The sequence below is a fragment of the Eucalyptus grandis genome, chromosome 3, assembly GCF_016545825.1.
Source record: "Eucalyptus grandis isolate ANBG69807.140 chromosome 3, ASM1654582v1, whole genome shotgun sequence".
Lineage (NCBI taxonomy): Eukaryota > Viridiplantae > Streptophyta > Magnoliopsida > Myrtales > Myrtaceae > Eucalyptus > Eucalyptus grandis.
In genome coordinates, this window is record NC_052614.1 from 42,053,367 (window position 1) to 42,071,965 (window position 18,599).

Sequence of the window (18,599 nt, forward strand, 5' to 3'; positions counted from 1 at the left end):
GGACCCGCTGGGCATGAAGGTGGCGAGGGCCTCGTCAGGATCAGCTCGGCGATGCTTCGCTACAGGGAGCACCAGGAGGGAGCAACGTTGGCAAATGACTGCAGGAGATGTCGGGAAAGCTTCCGAGTTTGCCGGACGGTCCCTGGAACTCGCTGCGGGAGGCGTCACGGGAATCTCGCGGTGGCTGGGCTCGCTGAACACGGCGGGAGCGTCGGCGGAGCGCCATGGCCGGCCGTGGCAGCGGGACTGCTCACGAGAGTTGAAGACAAGGAGAAGAGTTGCAAACAATCGGAAAAATACAAGGATAAAGCTTTGTCGTCTTCTCCAATTTTTGAACGATCGTGCCCTCTTATCGCTGTTGACGCAGAGAGAGAGAGAGAGAGAGAGATTCGTTTGAAATAAAATCTGAGCGTCTTCACCCGTTTTCGATTCCAAGATCCGCCTTTTTCTGAGCAGTTGCGGTGTGTATGCTGAGTTTGTTTCGGATCAGTAGAGAGATAGAGAGAGATCCGCAAATGTTCTGCTAGCGCATTAAATTAAAACGTTTTTCAAAAATGGGAAAAGGGGATAGAATTTGGAAAAATGGGATTCATTTGGAACGAGGAAAAGATCGACCTTTACAGCCGAGGGGAAAACATTTGATTCACATGATGAAACCGAGAAAACGAAACATAAAGGCTTGCTTATCATCATCTCGAGAGCGCTTGAACAAAGAAAATCATGTTGATACATATCTCATATACATAGATCCAATATTCTCTACCCAATTTATAGGGTGGTTGTTAAGTTGAAGTTTCGAATATGCTATGTTAAAGGGGAATAAAAAGGAAAATGTAACTTATATATGTAATATTTGTCGATGTCGATAGCAATTATATGCAAGCCTCAGCCAAATCCATATAGCTCTATCATGTATTAGTATAGTACATTCATTTACTTTCTACAAGACATTGAAGAGAGTATCGCTCGAAGCAGAGCATATTCGACTATTGATAAGCACTCCAGAATTAGATACATTCAATAGGGTCGTTCCCCGACATAGTTCCCCACCGGGTCGTAGTTGCAAGTCATGAACACGTCCCCGTCGTCGCAGACCACCCGGGCGCACCCGATCCGCCTCGTCGTCTTCCAGACGATCTGCGTGTAGTGGCCGCACATTTGGCCTTCCTCGCACGTGTTGGTCGCGTACGTGTAGTACTTCTCCTCCGCTGCCCAAGTGCCCACCGTGTCGCTCGGCGTCCACGACGAGCCGCTCCCCCAGTAAATGTTCTCTCCTAGCTTGAACCCGTCTTCCGGGAACGAATGCTCCAATTTGCAGTCCGACTTCCTCTGGCCGGCCCACCACCTCGCGTACCTTTCTTACTAGCAAGTCACATCAGTTGTTGAATTCCACGGGAAAATATGTCATATTAGCTTGAACCATATCTGAATGAGATTTTCCTTATTTACTTTTTATTAGAATTTCTAAGATGTTCTCTAGAGTTTCTACCAATTTGAGTACGTAGAGCCTGACGTAATTGGCTTATTGACTAAGAAAGGGACACGTACATGACCACACAAATTTAGTTACCCTCGTCACCGAGTGTGAACAATTTCCTACTTGGACTGCTGTTAAATTTTTTTCTCGTGTTCTTTGTAGTCCATAAAGTTAATAATACATGTGCCCGTGATAAATGTAATGCTCCCTCCTCATTCAAAAAATTATGTATGTATGCAAAAGATCCCGGTGAGGGATACCAAAAGCAGTTTAAAGAATTGAATTATCAAGCGATGCAACAAGCCGTAAATGCCTATTTGATGTAAGTGCACAATATATAACTTGGAGTGAGATGCAGGAAATTCACAGAAAATTCATAAAGCATAGTATATATTCGGATAAAAATTACACTGAGAATCCTGCGGCTAAGGAATGAACAGAACAAGAGAAATGCCAGCCAAGCTTTCGAAAGGGGTAATGCATTCAAGTGATGGCCTTTTGAAGCCGATCTTTACTTATGAATAACGATCCTTCTCCCGTTCGACGTGAGATGCGAGACGCCGCAGTCGTTATAGATTCAATAGAGTAGAACAACATCGAATTTACACGTACCGTTCGAGCTCAAAGTCCCACATCAAAGGGAGCTCCCACTTGGCGGAGCGCACGAGGTTGTGGGCGAACAAGAACTGGAGGGACTCGCCGATGCAGTTCCAGCAGAGCTGCTTGGAGACTCTGTATATCGTCTCGTTGTCAGGCTTTGAAGAGAGCAGTTTGGCTTGGAGCTGTGGAGAGAGATAGGGAGCGGCCGAGACAGCGGAGATTCCGCTGATGCTGCCGCTGCTGCTCGTGAGGAGTACAAGGAATAGAAAGAGGGAGAGGTGACTGCCCATGGTTTTTGTTCTTTGGAATGGGAATGAGTGTGGGTGTTGCAGAGCTCCGCACTTGTGGCTTTATATAGATGGCCTTGGGAACATACAATTGTTTCTCAATAAATTCCAAACCCATTGTTAAAAAATTTCCACAGTAATGTTACTGATCTTTGGGACCATATGGCTTTGGATCTTTCACTATGACAAAACTCGTCTAAGGTACATAAGCCACTAACTCGTGAAATGAATCGTTGACCCCACAAATCAAATAAGACGACCGAGCCGGCTCTACCCTCTGAACCTTAATGAGTGGCTCGAATATGCGATTGAACACATACCCTATACCACGCATCTCATACAAATGAACGTCTGTTCCTCGAAGTCGGACCCGGGTTATTAACGACTGTTATGAGTTGAAGCACATGGTGACCCTCATGGCTACATATTAGATTTGTTTGTTGGTCTAGAATTTTCAGCTTTTGCATTATACAAACACATCGTATCAACACGCATGCGCGCAAGGGGAGAGAGAGGGAGAGAGAGGGAGGGAGAGAGAGACCTCAATTGAGTAAGTCAGACTTGTTCAATCCTTTGTGGACTAATTTGCTTGAACTATCTTCCTTTGTGCTCGTTTGACTTTCTGTAAATCTTCTATTTCATTTGAGATGTCATCTTTGCTGCTTGTTCGATTATCTTCATGCTCCAGCCACCGCTATTACATGTAGGTGCATAATCATCCTATATTAGTTTATTTATCTAGCATTTTCAGCTTTTGCATTAAACAAACGTAGTGCACCCAACATAAGACTCTGAATCACTGAGAGAGAGACCTGAAGTGAGAAGTCAGCCATGTTCAACCCTTCGAGGACTAGCCACTTAAATTATTTTCCTTTGCACTAGTTAAAGTAAGTCACAAAACTTCTCTTTCATTTGAACATTCTTCCATTGTGTTTGTCTGACTATAATCATGCCGAACCTCGTGGAGTAAAGTTGGATTGAACAACAGATTATGTTGAAGCAAAACCTCCAAATCATTCTCCAATAGCTTGCATATTAGTCGGAAACCACACGTTTTCACTTTATCATGACATGATACTCTAATGATAAACTGAAAATGACTCCAACCATTTGGACCAAAAGCGTCTTCTTCCCTCCATGTTCTGGAATACATAAGCCACATATGATCTGAATCCACGTCATAAAACCTTTCAATTCCATTCTCAAATTTGCCATCAACGGATGTCAGAAGCCATCCACTCTAACATCTCCCCTCTACGTAGATAAACTACAAGTCCTTTGAAGCCATGAAAAATATATGACCCTCACTAATAGGGACCAACCACTCTAACATCTCCCCTCTAGGTAGATAAACTTCCGATATAGATTTGGAATGAAAATGCTGTCATAGATGTAGACTATTAGAAAATTTTTGGAAATTGGTCCCTAAAAAGAGAGTTTCAATGAGTCAAGTGGGTAGTCATTGAGTTTAGCTGCGGTTAGCAAAAGTGTTACAAAAAAATTTTGTACTTAATTGGTGGAAGTAGGATACATATTGTTAAAGATTTTGTAATTGGATGAACAATGAAGCTTTTCATGGGGTGATGATTCTTATAGTTCCATAGTGAATTAGAGTTCTATAAATAGAGAGAATACCCTTTTGAGTAGACCCATCAAATAGGTGGGATCGGGTTCGGTCGGGTCAAAAATGGGTTAAAAAAATAGGTCGACCCATCTAACCCATTTTGACCCATATTCATGTAGTGTAAATCTAGTGACCCATATCCGACCAAACCCATACACAACCCATACCCGACCCGACCCATACTGAACCCATACCCAACCCGACCCAGACTGAACCCATACCCGACCCGACCCGTATTGCGAAAACCTATTAATATTCTAGGAAAACCCACACCTACTATATGCTAATTGGATTAAAACTTCAAATTAAATTAAAAATAGTAAATAAATTTTAAAAATTAAAAAAAAAAACCTATAAATTGAAATATTTATAAAGAATTAGACCATGCACATGCTTCTCCTGTTTAAAGTGAACATACTATTGAGTAACAGAAAACTATAACATAAAAAATCTTTAACCAAACCTAAGAAAGCTCATTTTTATGATATTTTTCTATTAAAAAAAAGCATTGCTAAAACGCTTTTATGCAATACAAATTTAATGGAAAATTTGTATAATTCTTTTTAAAATATTTTTTAAAAATCAAATTTTTAATTATTTTTTTATTTTTTAAAAATATGTGAGCTCGTGGTCGTCGATGACTGGCAATGCTCACCGTGCCAGCCACCGACTAAGGAATGAGGAAAAATAAAGAAAAAAGAAAAAGAAAAAGAGAAGAAAAGAAAATTGAAATATGAAAAATAATTATAGTTTCAATTTTTTATATAAAAAACACATTTTTATAAAGTTAAAGAGGGAAAGATTGTGTGAGGCTTGGGTTGGAAATTTAGAATTGAGTTCCATTTAAATCAGACCCACTTTTTTTACCCATTTTTAGTTGGGTTTTTAAAAGCCTATCACCCATATACAACCCATATAAATAAAATATGAGTCTAAAAATGGATTCATGACACATTTTGACACCTCTAGTTGTAGTCCGAATGTTTTAGCAAGGAGTTATGAAACCGTGCCTTCTCAATTCTCTCATGGAAAGGGTCTTTAAAAACATATGGACTACAACTAGAGGTGCCAAAATTAAATTACCATCCAAGGAGTCATGAAACCGTCCCTTCTTAATTCTCTCATGGAAGGGGTCATTAAAAACATTTGGACTACAACTAGAGGTATCAAATTAGACTCATATTTTATTTATATAGGTTGAATATGGGTCAGAGGCTTTTAAAAACCCAACTAAAAATGAGTCAAAAAAATGAGTTTTATTTAAATGGGTCAAAAATAGGTCAAAACTTTTGACCCTTTTTCGACCCATTTAAAATATCAAATAGGTTAGAATCTTAGAACCTATTTCTAAATTTCCAACCCAAGCCCCTCACAATCTTTCCCTCTTTAAATTTATAAAAATGTTTTTTATAATAAATCGAAATTATAATTATTTTTCATATTTCAATTTTCTTTTCTTTTCTTTTATCTTTTCTTTTTTTCTTTCTTTTTCCTCCTTCCTTAGCTGATGGCCAGCATGGCGAGCATCGCCAATTGTCGGCGACCACAAGCTCGCATATTTAAAAATAAAAAATAAAAAATGATTAAAAATTCGATTTTTTTAAAATTATAATTTTAATAGAATTATAAAAAAATTCCATTAAATTTGTATTGCATAAAAGTGTTTTACACTTTTATCAATACGTTGTTTTTATAAATAAAAAAATATCATAAAAATGAGCTTTATTAGGTTTGGTTAAACATTTTTCATGTTACAATTTTCAGTTACTTAATAGTATGTTCACTTCAAACAAGAGAAGAAGCATGTGCATGGTCTAATTCTTTATGAATATTTCAATTTATAGATTTTTTTATTTTTTTTATTTTATTTACTATTTTTAATTTAATTTGAAGTTTTAATCCAATTAGCATTGTTGACGCCTAAAATTAGGCTTTATTATTATTTTGTTTATTTAATTTTCGGATAATAAACCAAAAAAGAAACGAAAAAGAAAAGCGAAAGCGGAAAGGCAGCCCCCTCCCGCGTGGGCCTTTAGCCCATCGTTGCCTCAAGCCCAGCCCCCTCTGTGTCGTCTTCTTCCTCGCGCCACTGAGGAGCACGCGCGGGTAGGCGCGATGCCGGAGAAGCTTGAGCGGACGGCGGTCGCGTGCGGAGCAGAGGAGCAGTTGGCGTCGACTGGACGTGACCGGAGGAGGTGATGATGGCGGATGGGACGGCGGTCCAACCGGCGGGTCGAAGCCTCGCCGACCGGCCGCTCCCGCGCCTATAAATAGAGGGGGGCCACCGTCGACGAGGAGAGGAAGATAGAGGCCGGAAAAGGATCGAAAGCTGCAGATCCTCGAAACCTCCCACTAAGAGACTTCAGAAGGGGGGCCGAGGACGAGCACGCCGAGATCCAAGGTCGGCCGGAGAAGCGAGCACAGAGACACACCGAGATAGAGAGAGAGAGAGGCCACCGGAGCTTGGGGTCCCCTGAGAGACTTCGGGGAGCTCGAGTTCAGGCTGGTCGTGGTGTGGTGAGCCCGGAGGGGTCCCCGAGAGACTTTGGGGAGCTCGAAAAGCGAACCCGAGGGAGAGAGAGAGTGTTCCGGCAAGATCCGACCAAGACCAGGCCTCGCCGTCACCGTTGTCGCTCGCCGTTTCTCCACCATCGCGAACCGCCCTCCTGCCGTCGCCGTCCCCGTTCGAGAGAAGGTAAAAAAGCGTCACCGTTACCGTTGCCGTCGCCGATGTCGCCTTCGTCGTCGCCGATGTCGCCTTCGCCGCGCCGCCGCCGTAGTCTCCGTCGCCGACAAGCATCCCGGTTTCCCCCTCGGCGCCACGGATTCGCAAACCCTAGGGTTTGCGATTTTCCGGTCGCCGAGTCGGATCTGGGTCTCAAACCGGGTAGGGTTTCACGAGATTCGGGGCGGCGGGAGTCGGGTCGCGAATCGGAGCCGGGTCGGGTAGGGTTCGCGGGAGCCGGGTCGCAGGTCGGATTGGATTCGGGTCGTCGGGCCGGGCGGGCGTCCCCGAACGCCCGGCCACGGTGTCGTTTTTAATGTGATAAAAAAAAAAAAGATAAAAAAAATCCGAGTCGGGCCCGTCCTCGTTCGGGTCGCCGGCTGGGCCGGACACAACCCGTGGATCCGACCCGGTCGGTTTTTATTTTTAAAATAATATTTTAAATAAATAAAAAAAATATATTTTATTTTTCGAAAAGCCAAAAATCAAAAAATAATTTATTTTCCGAAAATATTAAAAATATTTAAAAAATAATTTATTTTCCGAAAATCAAAAAATCAAAAATATTTCATATTTTCCAAAAAATGCCAAAAAGCCAAAAAAATCATGAAAATGCCAAAAAGACTTGTATTTTTCCAAAAGAGTACCCAAAAAACCCCAAAAAAATCCCATTTGTGTCCAAAAAATTAGAAAATGACTCAAAAATGTTTTTCCTCCAAAATGCATGGAAAATCCTCGAACATCCAAAAACCTCAAGGTTTAAACAAAATTAGGTACCGAAAGGGCATTAGTGATTAACTAGTGTAATCAAGTCCCCGATCCTAATTTCTTTGGTTGCGCAGGAATGAGTATTTCTCCCTATACTTCACTTGGGTTTCTAATCAACCCACCCCAAATCGATTAATGGCGACACCATTTTAAAAATTGAATTACAGGTTAAAAACTTGAACCATTAAGTCGTGAATTGGTGGACTTGGGAGAGTCCGGGCATAATTAAAATTAGTCGAGCCATTAGCCTCCTTAGGCGCCCGTACCCGATTGCGGGCGCCGAGAAAAAAGAGGTCGCGACAAGCATATAGTAAGTGCGGGTTTTCCTAAAATATTAATAGGATTTCGTAATACGGGTCGGGTCGGATCATATATGGGCCACTAGATTTACACTACATGAATATGGGTCAAAAACAGGTTAAATGGGTCGAATATGAGTCGACCCATTTTCGACCCGACCCACTCATTTGATGGGTCTAACTACAACCAACTATATATCAAGAATATAAAAATCAAATAAAAAGTCTCATGGTGTAGCTTGAGCACATCCAGCAATCAAATGTTAAATTACATACCTATCTTACTAGCAAGTCACATTAGTTGTAGGAATCCATGGGAAATATATCATAGGAGGTTGAACTATATCTAAATGAGATTTTCCTTATTTGTTTCCCATTAGAGATTCTAGCCTGTTCTCTGAAGTTCCTACCAATTTGAACCTGACGTAATTGGCTTAGTGATTAGGAAATGGACACATACGTGTGAAGACTATGTATACCGCACAAATTTAGTTGCCCACTTTACCGAGTGCAAACAATATCCTATTTGAACTAGCCATCCTATTTTTTGCTCGTGTTCTTTGTAGTCCATAATGTTAATAGTACATGTGCCGGTGATAAATGTAATGTTCCCTCGTCATTTGAAAAAAATTATGCATGTGCTGAAGATCCTGGCGAGAAATACCAAAGTCAGATCAAAAAATTGAATTATCAACTAATGCAACAAACTGTGAATTCCAATTAAATGTAATTGCGCAATATCTAACTTGGGATGAGATAAAGGAAATTCACATAAAATTTCCTCACCAAAGAGGTTGGATAATGGGAAGGTGGATGAATCGGGCCAAGTAAATTGGCAAGTCTTTAGGCGTTTCTCCGGCATGAGATTAGAGACATAAAAGTAAACAAATGATTGAAGGCCTTCTCGTGAAATCAGAGCAAGGTGACTTCTGTTGTTGTGCACCCGTGAACTCGTCTTGTTCGAATTATAGGACAAGATCGTCCACCTACAATCTGTTCTGGGTTCCAAATTTCAACGGTGGCAACCATTATGGAAAAATAAAACCTCCATTGAAAAGAAGTAAATGACCTATTTGTTTTGTTCGATTGATTGTCCTTTCATACTCATTCGCCCCACAGCTGATTCTACCATAGAGGGCAACAATAGACCTTATGCCTTGGGGGAGGAACGTGTTACAATGGCTAGGACCAATAAGTAATATTGCTCCAACACCCAACCAAAAGGGCCATTGTGGTACCAATCAGAAAGACAATTGTCATAGATCCTATTGGATTTTGGAAGCTCATAGCATTGGTCCTGATAAACCCCAATATATTGCTTCTTCAGGACCAATAACGCATAGCCATTGATCTAGTACTAGATGTAGCCTTTCCCCATAGGCTAGTCTAGAACTCTAGGAATGTTCATAAGTCACTAGAATGTTATGTCTAGATTTATTATGTTGATGAGAGGATACGATGCATCAAAACATGCGCAATTCTCTTGAACCGAAGCCCGTCAAAGAGTTTGGATTTATGTCTACTTTAATCACTCGAGCTTTCTTTAAGCTCGACCGAGAAACTCAAGTGAGATTAGTCTTGGTTTCAAAAGGCTAAGGCTAAGGATTAAGGAGAGCAAACCAAAATTCTAGATGCAAAACTCCCCTTAATCCATAGCCTTTTTTGTTTGTTTGCGCCCGACCCCACTATGTAGTTGGACCACACACCCTTTTGCTTGGCCTCCCCGAAATTTCCTTATGTCTTTGCATTAACCATAAGCGCGTGACGTACATGTTCCACATACATTTTCTCTTCTTTTTTCTTTCAAAATTCATCATTGTAATTCTTTTTTGTCCTCATCCACGTCCGCAAACATAACCCAATTCATATCATATATAATTAATATAAATATCCTAACAAAGTCATTGATTTTTTACCACATATACCCTAGTTTATAATCATTTTCCCAACTGCCCCTCTATTACGTTTGCCGTTAACCCCATTGTTTCCTTGCGTTTCCATCTCCCTCACCGCAGACCTCCGACTGGTGTATTTACCAATATACTATCCCATCTCCTCCAAGGTCCACCTCTCCGTCTCCGGCATCCTCATGGAAAAGAACTTGCATGCGATACTCGCGATTGCTGTGAACTAGAAAAAGGCCTCGCCAATGGTGATCGCCTTATACAGCAATAAGTACATTATCGATAACGCTATACTCGCCGCTTGATTCAGCAACGCTAATTGTGCACGCACTCTCTATAGCAAGATATTCGACCTGTACATCCAAGTGATTGGCCCCATCCCAAAAGAAAAATGTCACGTAGGACAACACCGAGAAAATGCAAATGGCCACTGCCCATTCTGTATGGCTTTGGTCAATGATGATGAGGCACATTCCGAGGGAGGAGTGCGGGAAAATCATCTTGCTAACACTGCTCCGTAGCATTGGCAACTGCCCATCCCAATCGAGGAGGATGGTGGCAATAACGATGAACACTGTCTTTGCAAAGCTAACTGCGATGGTCAGTAGGAGCATTTTGTGAAAGGAGGTGATGGCAGCCTTCTCAAAAATGCAAAGCTTGTAGAAGACGATAGTGTCAATGCCAGAGAAATGGATCCTAATGATGCAAACGAGCATGTGAGGGATAGATGATATTGATGAGATCTAGCCACACACGCTCCCCAGTGCTCCTAGTGGTGACCTTGATAACATCGACGTTGCACTCCTCAGGGTTCTTGACAAGAGGTGAATGACATTGTTAATGACATTCCGTAGATGAACCATTATCAAAATTCCTGACGAGTTCAAGGCGACATAGTCAAGGTCACCAAGTGGAGCATCAAAGAGGGTGGGTGGCAGGACCCATCCGTCCACCACATGCTCATTTGCACAATCGGAATCCACTTTTTCCAAAGCGACTCTGGTATTGACACCAACGTCCTCTACAACCCTCGCATATTCAACAAGGCCTCCTTTGACAAAAAGCTCCTCACAACTATTGTAGTCGATTTTGTAAAGACAATATTCACTCTCATCACAATCTTCCTCCTCAATCAAGTTGGGAGGCAACCATTTCCGCAGAGCTGCATAGTGGGATGATCTTCTCGCTCACCCTCGCCATCATCAACCACAGCCACACGAAGCTCATGTGGGCCGTGGCCATGTGCATCACCTCCATGTTGTCCTACGTGGCCTTCTCCATTGAGATAGGACCAATCTTGTGAGTACACAACTCCGAGATCTTCCCATTGAGACTGTGTGTGTAAGGTTGTGCAATCAGCATCACTTTGAACCAAGTGGTGAGTAGAATAATACGTACACTACCACAAACTTTCAAACAAAAAAAGCCTATACAAATTTCTCACGAAATTCAATTCCTTTGAGAGCAAAGAGTCTTGGATAAAGTGGCTGGGATTCTTTCGTTTCTCCCAATTAAGCCTGGCCTCACTATGCAGTTCGGCCACTCTTTTTTCATTGGCTTCGCCGAAATTTTATTTTATCGTGCTTGTGCCACAAATGTGTCGCGCATGCGGTGCACATGCATTGCATGCGCCGTGCATGTTGAATGCACATTTTTCTATAAAGACTTCTCGCTAAGGATTAAGGAGAGTTTTCCATCTAAAATTTTGATTTACTCATGGTTAGAAAGTGCATTGGTTTTCCAGTGTTGGTTGATGAAGTGGGAAGAACTTTTGGGAATAAGGACAACATTCACCCTTGGAGAGACAAATTCGGGTATCAAAATTCAAGGCGTGGATGAAGGGCTCGGTTTTCTAAAAGTCTATTATGAGGATTTAAATGAAGAGTACTGTTTCACGAAGAATTTGACATATTTGTAGATCATTTGATGGAAATTTGGAAGACGAAGGGATTTATTAACGGCATTGATGAGTTTTGAGATACACATGATAATTTGACATATCTGTGGATAATTTTTTTTTTATTTTTATTATGATTTTTATTCCCTTGAATTTCTTTTTTATTATTCCTTTACGCCCAAACACACGTAGGTCACCTAAACTTTCTCCTCCTTTTTTTCATTTATTTTTTATTTTTTATTATGCCTTTTTCATTTTTCCTTATTTTCTTTCATTTATTTTCCTTATTTCTGTCTCTTCTCAGTCCATCACCTTCTGAACATGATCTCATACTTCGATTCTTTTCCCTTTGCCTCATTAATTTATTCTTTCTTTCAAACATCGCACGGAGACGTGATTAGATCTTTGCTCCGTTCATCATTCACTTAGGCCCCATTTGGTAACTTTTTATTTCTCTATTTTTTTTTTTTTTTTTGTTTCTGGACAAGAAAAAGAATAGAAATATGTTTGGTAACGTTAGCTAATTTTTCTATTTCCCAAACAAATTAATAGCCAATGAATAGATTTAGAATAAAAACAAGAAGTAAAAAAAGCTTACTTCTTTATTCTTAGAAACAAAAAGAGAAATAAGGTCATTTTAGAAAAACAAGGTCAGCATAGCCTAATGCTCATCCTTACACAAGTCTTCTAACCCGATTTGAGTCCCCATTTTTTTGGAATAAAAAATAGAAATAAATAGTAAATAATAAATAATAAATTCAGAAATTTGTGAAAAGAAAATTAGAAATTAGATTTTGAGCAGTTTTATTAGATTTTAATGTTAATTTTAGTTTATAATTAGTTTAGCATAAAAAATTTGAAAATCATTTTTTAATGAAAATTGGAAAAATTGAATCAGCTTTTAGGGTTTTATTTTATAGGTTTTTTAATGTCATTTTCTTTTAAAGACAATGCTAGGCCAAGAAAGCTTGGCGACTCCAAGCAATGTTTGCTTTTCTTCTTGTAGCTTAAAATGCTCAAAAGGTCTACGAACATGTTTGTAGGACTCTCTATTGTCATTTTCAGTCATCCATCTTTGACTAATTATTATGTTAGATTTTCCTCGATTATCTTACAATATCTTGATCAATTAAATCATTACAAAAGTCCAGTTTCATCCAAACATGAAATGTCAAGTCTTCATTGACTTTTTTATAATTAAATAAAAAATTGGGAATAAAAATTTTCTAAGTCATACCAAACACATTTGTGTTTTTTTCTTATTCCGAGTATAAACTTTTTCTACAATTACAAAACATGTTTTTCTACTCAAGATCCCATCCAAGGAATAGAAATATAAAAAACTATTTCTGAACGAAATTGTTCCAAGAGAACAAAAATGTTACCAAATACACCCCTAGCTTTGTCCATCATTGTTCTAGCTTCAAAAACTTAACATCATAAAAAATCTTCAGCAAGCAGGGAACTCAGCAAAGCCATAATCCATATTCTAATCATCACATATTTAATGAAACGTGTTCAAATCACAAACAGGAACTCAAAGGCAGACGACTCTCCGGGAACCAGTAATTATGATTTCTCATCTTTGTTTCTCCAAGAACAGAGTACAGATATACTTACCTTGAAGATGTGGATGTTAATTTCGAAGGATGATCAAACTAAGAAGCCGATGTCTTGGAGGCAATCTCGCTGTTGATCCGCGTCGGCGAAGAAGAAGCGAGCAGGAGCGGAGCTCTTTGTAGTCTCTGATAAGAAAACAGAATAAAAGGGAGGCGCGATCAGTGAGTCTCCGGAGTGGCTAGCGGTGTCAATTAGTGGTGGATTTTGGCGTTAGGGGGGCGATGGAGAAGGAAAATTGACAAAGAAACCTCTGGAAATTCAAGAAAGGACCGAGGATCAATGCCAATGAATCGAAAAACGAAAGTCTGAAAATGAGAGAGAACATAACTTTAATCTTGTTGCAGTAATCGCTGTGTACGATGGAGAAGCTTCGACTGAATGTAACCAAAATCAAGACTGATAAAGAGAGCTTTGCTGTGGCAGGAACCAGAGATCTTCGTCTGAAAGCAGGACGAAGACATCACACGACAGAGTCGGCAGAAAGCGCAAATCAGCGGGAATGAAGCTTCCGCACCAATCGATAGCATTTGGGTATCATTGCATTTCGGTGGGCTCAATCCTGTTGTAACTTCTAGCCAGTACTCTGTCGCATTGAAACAGACTGGTTCAAGTTCTTTAGGTCTCAGTAGTTAGTGCCGATTGTAATAAGGTCATTGCGTAATAATCTATCTCGATACTGAGGATGAATGGCATTCGAATAAGTGCGAGATTCATGCTATGATGATTGACCTATATAACCACTTCAACAAGCAGACAACGTCATATGATATTAAAGCCTATGTAAAGCTATATGGTCACATTGTTTATGAAAGAACGTGATATGGCATCGTGACCTCTTTTTGGAAGCTATAGCAATCTTGTTCATGGTCAATGCTTATGGAATTATTCAGATAAAACCCATCTATGCTACTACTTACATTTAAGACACTTTATATTTACCTTGAAGATGGGTTTTGGGGACACCGAGAGGCAAAACAAAATAAGGTCGCGACCGTAGACTTGAACGAGGGGCCAGCGAAGGGGTGAGGCCGAAAGCAATGAAAGTGGCGACTTTGCAAACACAGCGCGGCTACGCCGGAGAAACCTGCAAGGAAAACTCAAGGTGCAGCGAAGCAGTTAGGCGATTGTCAATCACGGCCTTAAGCTCGCTGGAGGCGCTGCTGCTGTGGAGTTCGGTGGACTGAGGCAGCGAAGGGATGCGGAAGCACGCCAAGGGGGTGTCAGTATCGCCAGTTACCCGCAGGAGCGGCTGTCGAGGCGTGGTGCAGTCGCAAGACGTGGCCGCACAACAAGGCAGGTAAGGACGCCGTGCTCCTCGCCGGACCCGCTGGGCATGAAGGTGGCGAGGGCCTCGTCAGGATCAGCTCGGCGATGCTTCGCTACAGGGAGCACCAGGAGGGAGCAACGTTGGCAAATGACTGCAGGAGATGTCGGGAAAGCTTCCGAGTTCGCCGGACGGTCCCTGGAACTCGCTGCGGGAGGCGTCACGGGAATCTCGAGGTGGCTGGGCTCACTGAACACGGTGGGAGCGTCGGCGGAGCGTCGGCGGAGCGCCATGGCCGGCCGTGGCAGCGGGACTGCTCACGAGAGTTGAAGACAAGGAGAAGAGTTGCAAACAATCGGAAAATTACAAGGATAAAGCTTTGTCGTGTTCTCCAATTTTTGAACGATCGTGCCCTCTTATCGCTGTTGACGCAGAGAGAGGGGAGAGAGATTCGTTTGAAATAAAATCTGAGCGTCTTCACCCGTTTTCGATTCCAAGATCCGCCTTTTTCTGAGCAGTTGCGATGTGTATGCTGAGTTTGTTTCGGATCAGTAGAGAGATAGAGAGAGATCCGCAATGTTCTGCTAGCGCATTAAATTAAAACGTTTTTCAAAAATGGGAAAAGGGGATAGAATTTGGAAAATTGGGATTCTTTTGGAACAAGGAAGAGATTGACCTTTACAGCCGAGGGAAAACATTTGATTCGCTTGATGAAACCGATCAAACTAAACATAAAGGCTTGCTTATCATCATCTCGAGAGCGCTTGAATGAAGAAAATCATGTTGATACATATCTCATATACATAGATTCAATATTCTCTTCCCAATTTATAGGATGGTTGTCGAGTTGAAGTTTTGAATATGCTATGTCAAAGGAGAAAAAAAGAAAATGTAACTTACATATGTAATATTTGTCGCTGTCGATAGCTATTATATGCAAGCCTCAGCCAAATCCATATAGCTCTATCATATATTGGTATAGTACATTCATTTACTTTCTACAAGACATTGAAGAGAGTATCGCTCGAAGCAGAGCATATTCGACTATTGATAAGCACTCCAGAATTAGAGACATTCAATATGGTCGTTCCCCGACATAGTTCCCCACCGGGTCGTAGTTGCAAGTCATGAACACGTCCCCGTCGTCGCAGACCACCCGGGCGCACCCGATCCGCCTCGTCGTCTTCCAGACGATCTGCGTGTAGTGGCCGCACATTTGGCCTTCCTCGCACGTGTTGGTCGCGTACGTGTAATACTTCTCCTCCGCCGCCCAAGTGCCCACTGCGTCGCTCGGCGTCCACGACGAGCCGCTCCCCCAGTAAATGTTCTCTCCTAGCTTGAACCCGTCTTCCGGGAAAGAATGCTCCAATTTGCAGTCCGACTTCCTCTGGCCGGCCCACCACTTCGCGTACCTTTCTTACTAGCAAGTCACATCAGTTGTTGAATTCCACGGGAAAATATGCCATAGTAGCTTGAACCATATCTGAATGAGATTTTCCTTATTTACTTTTTATTAGAATTTCTAAGATGTTCTCTAGAGTTTATACCAATTTGAGTACGTAATTGGCTTAGTGATTAAGAAAGGGACACGTACATGTGTAGACGATGCAGACCACACAAATTTAGTTACCCTCGTCACCGAGTGTGAGTGAACAATTTCCTATTTGGACTGCTGTTAAATTTCTGCTCGTGTTCTTTGTAATCCATAAAGTTAATAATATATGTGCCCGTGATAAATGTAATGCTCCCTGGTCATTCAAAACATTTATGTATGTACGTAAAAGATCCCGGTGAGGGATACCAAAAGCAGTTTAAAGAATTGAATTATCAAGCGATGCAACAAACTGTAAATGCCTATTTGATGTAAGTGCACGATATCTAACTTGGAGTGAGATGCAGGAAATTCACAGAAAATTCATAAAGCATATTATACATTCGGATAAAAATTACACTGAGAATCCTGCGGCTAAGGAATGAACAGAACAAGAGAAATGCCAGCCAAGCTTTCGAAAGGGGTAATGCATTCAAGTGATGGCCTTTTGAAGCCGATCTTTACTTATGAATAACGATCCTTCTCCCGTCCGATGCGAGATGCGAGACGCCGATTCAATAGAGTAGAACAACATCGAATTTACACGTACCGTTCGAGCTCAAAGTCCCACATCAAGGGGAGCTCCCACTTGGCGGCGCGCACGAGGTTGTGGGCGAACAAGAACTGGAGGGACTCGCCGATGCAGTTCCAGCAGAGCTGCTTGGAGACCCTGTATATCGTCTCGTTGTCTGGCTTCGAAGAGAGCAGTTTGGCTTGGAGCTGTGGAGAGAGATAGGGAGCGGCCGAGACTGCGGAGATTCCGCTGATGCTGCTGCTGCTGCTGCTCGTGAGGAGTACAAGGAATAGAAAGAGTGAGAGGTGACTGCCCATGGTTTTGTTCTTTGGAATGGGAAGGAGTGTGGGTGTTGCAGAGCTCCACGCTTGTGGCTTTATATAGATGGTCTTGGGAACATATCAATTGTTTCTCAATAATTTCCAAACCCATTGTTAAAAAATTTCCACAGTAATGTTACTTATCTTTGGGACCATATGGCTTTGGATCTTTCACTATGACAAAACTTGTCTAAGGTACATAAGCCACTGACTCGTGAAATAAATCATTGACCCCAAAAATCAAATAAGACGAGCAAGCCGGCTCTACCCTCTGAACCTTAATGAGTGGCTCGAATATGGGATTGTTCGCACTGGATGTCATGGAAATTAAACACATACCCTATACCAGGCATCTCATACAAATGAACGTCTGTTCCTTGAAGACAGACCCGGGTTATTAACGAGGGCTTATGCTACAATATATCGCAACATAGCTATAATATGAATACACATGTGCACAACATTTCCCTTGGGACATCGCATGATTCTATATTTCATCTTCAGTAGTCTCGTGATCACGATTCGATATGAAATGATTTTCCGAATGATAGATACGTCTCGACCACATGATGGTACGTGGACATGAAATCTTTTACAATGCGAAGAAGGTCCTATTGATTGGTGGTGACACCTCAGAAATATTATTTCATTGCCACAGGATTCGGTTCACCTGAACGAATGGAGAGTGGAATCGCAGCAGTTGAATGATGGGAAGTTGGATGAATCTGGACCGAGTAAATCGGCACGTTTCAAGCACGCGCTTCAGGCGTTCCTCCTGCACGAGATTAGAGACCTAAAGCAAACAAATGATTGAAGGGCTTCTCGTGAAATCAGAGCAGGCTTGGCTTCTGTTGTTGAACACCCGTGAACCCTTGTCTTGTTCGCTTTATAGGACGAGATCGCCCACGTAGGCCATTCTAGAACCCCACGAATGTTCACATGTCGCTAGAATGTCGTGTCTGAATATAATATGTTGATGAGAAAATTCGACGCATCAAGACATGCGCAAAATCTCTTGACGCAAACCCTATCAAAGGACATGGATATGTGAATTCATTAGGGAAAATGACAAAAATAATTCTTAAATTTTGATCCGATGTGTAATGTAGTTCATAAATTTTTAATTTATTCAATTTTCAACATTGAAGATTTTCATATAATTCAGGGACTTAGTTAAACATGTATCAAAAGCCTAAATGCCACATTAAACAAATTGAAAGTTCAAAAATCACATTACACATTAAGTTAAAATTTATTGACTACATTAAGCATTACAAATTGGGCAAAAGTTTACGAACTTCATCCCCATCCTTTAATTGCTCAAGCGATCTTCTTTAAGCATGACGACCGAGAAATTCAAGTGAGATTAGCCAGGTGCTTTTAGGAGTCTAGGTTTATACACCCTGTTGTTGGCCAAAAAAACATACAATCATGTCTACTCAATAAATAAAAGACACAAAATTTAGTCATGGCAATTAGGGGTGAGCATAGTCCAGGTTGGGTCAATCCTCCCCCAACCATAAAACCAACCAATACAATGTTGATCCTCAATTTTTAGGATTGAGAACTGACCCTATTAAGCTTGGGACTAAGGATCAACGCAACCTAATTGATTTAGTCTAGTTCTAAGGTCAATTGGAGACCAATCAATAATTTTTTTTTTTGTTTTATTTTTTGCACTTTTTACAAAAAACAAACCTACCATTTCA

The 18,599-nt window shown here is 41.3% G+C and overlaps 2 protein-coding genes across 2 annotated transcripts; both read right to left on the reverse strand.

Moving 5' to 3' along the window:
- Positions 1-822: 822 nt before the first annotated feature.
- LOC104437439 (pathogenesis-related protein PR-1) lies at positions 823-2,388 on the reverse strand. Its single transcript, XM_039310443.1, has 2 exons — positions 2,090-2,388; positions 823-1,354 (listed from the first exon to the last, which is right to left on the reverse strand). Exons 1-2 carry the CDS (start codon positions 2,365-2,367, stop codon positions 1,018-1,020), a joined length of 615 nt encoding a protein of 204 aa, XP_039166377.1. The 5' UTR covers positions 2,368-2,388; the 3' UTR covers positions 823-1,017.
- Positions 2,389-15,366: 12,978 nt separating this feature from the next.
- LOC104437440 (pathogenesis-related protein PR-1) lies at positions 15,367-16,931 on the reverse strand. The gene is made up of 2 exons (XM_010050380.3): positions 16,607-16,931; positions 15,367-15,877 (listed from the first exon to the last, which is right to left on the reverse strand). Exons 1-2 carry the CDS (start codon positions 16,885-16,887, stop codon positions 15,541-15,543), a joined length of 618 nt encoding a protein of 205 aa, XP_010048682.2. The 5' UTR covers positions 16,888-16,931; the 3' UTR covers positions 15,367-15,540.
- Positions 16,932-18,599: the final 1,668 nt, after the last annotated feature.

Excerpts from the sequence above, each read along its gene's own strand:
- LOC104437439 (XM_039310443.1), bottom strand. The coding sequence starts at position 2,367 with ATGGGCAGTCACCTCTCCCTCTTTCTATTCCTTGTACTCCTCACGAGC. Across the intron at positions 1,355-2,089 it reads TGGGACTTTGAGCTCGAACG|GTACGCGAGGTGGTGGGCCG; the intron begins GTACGTGTAAAT and ends CTAGTAAGAAAG.
- LOC104437440 (XM_010050380.3), bottom strand. The coding sequence starts at position 16,887 with ATGGGCAGTCACCTCTCACTCTTTCTATTCCTTGTACTCCTCACGAGC. Across the intron at positions 15,878-16,606 it reads TGGGACTTTGAGCTCGAACG|GTACGCGAAGTGGTGGGCCG; the intron begins GTACGTGTAAAT and ends CTAGTAAGAAAG.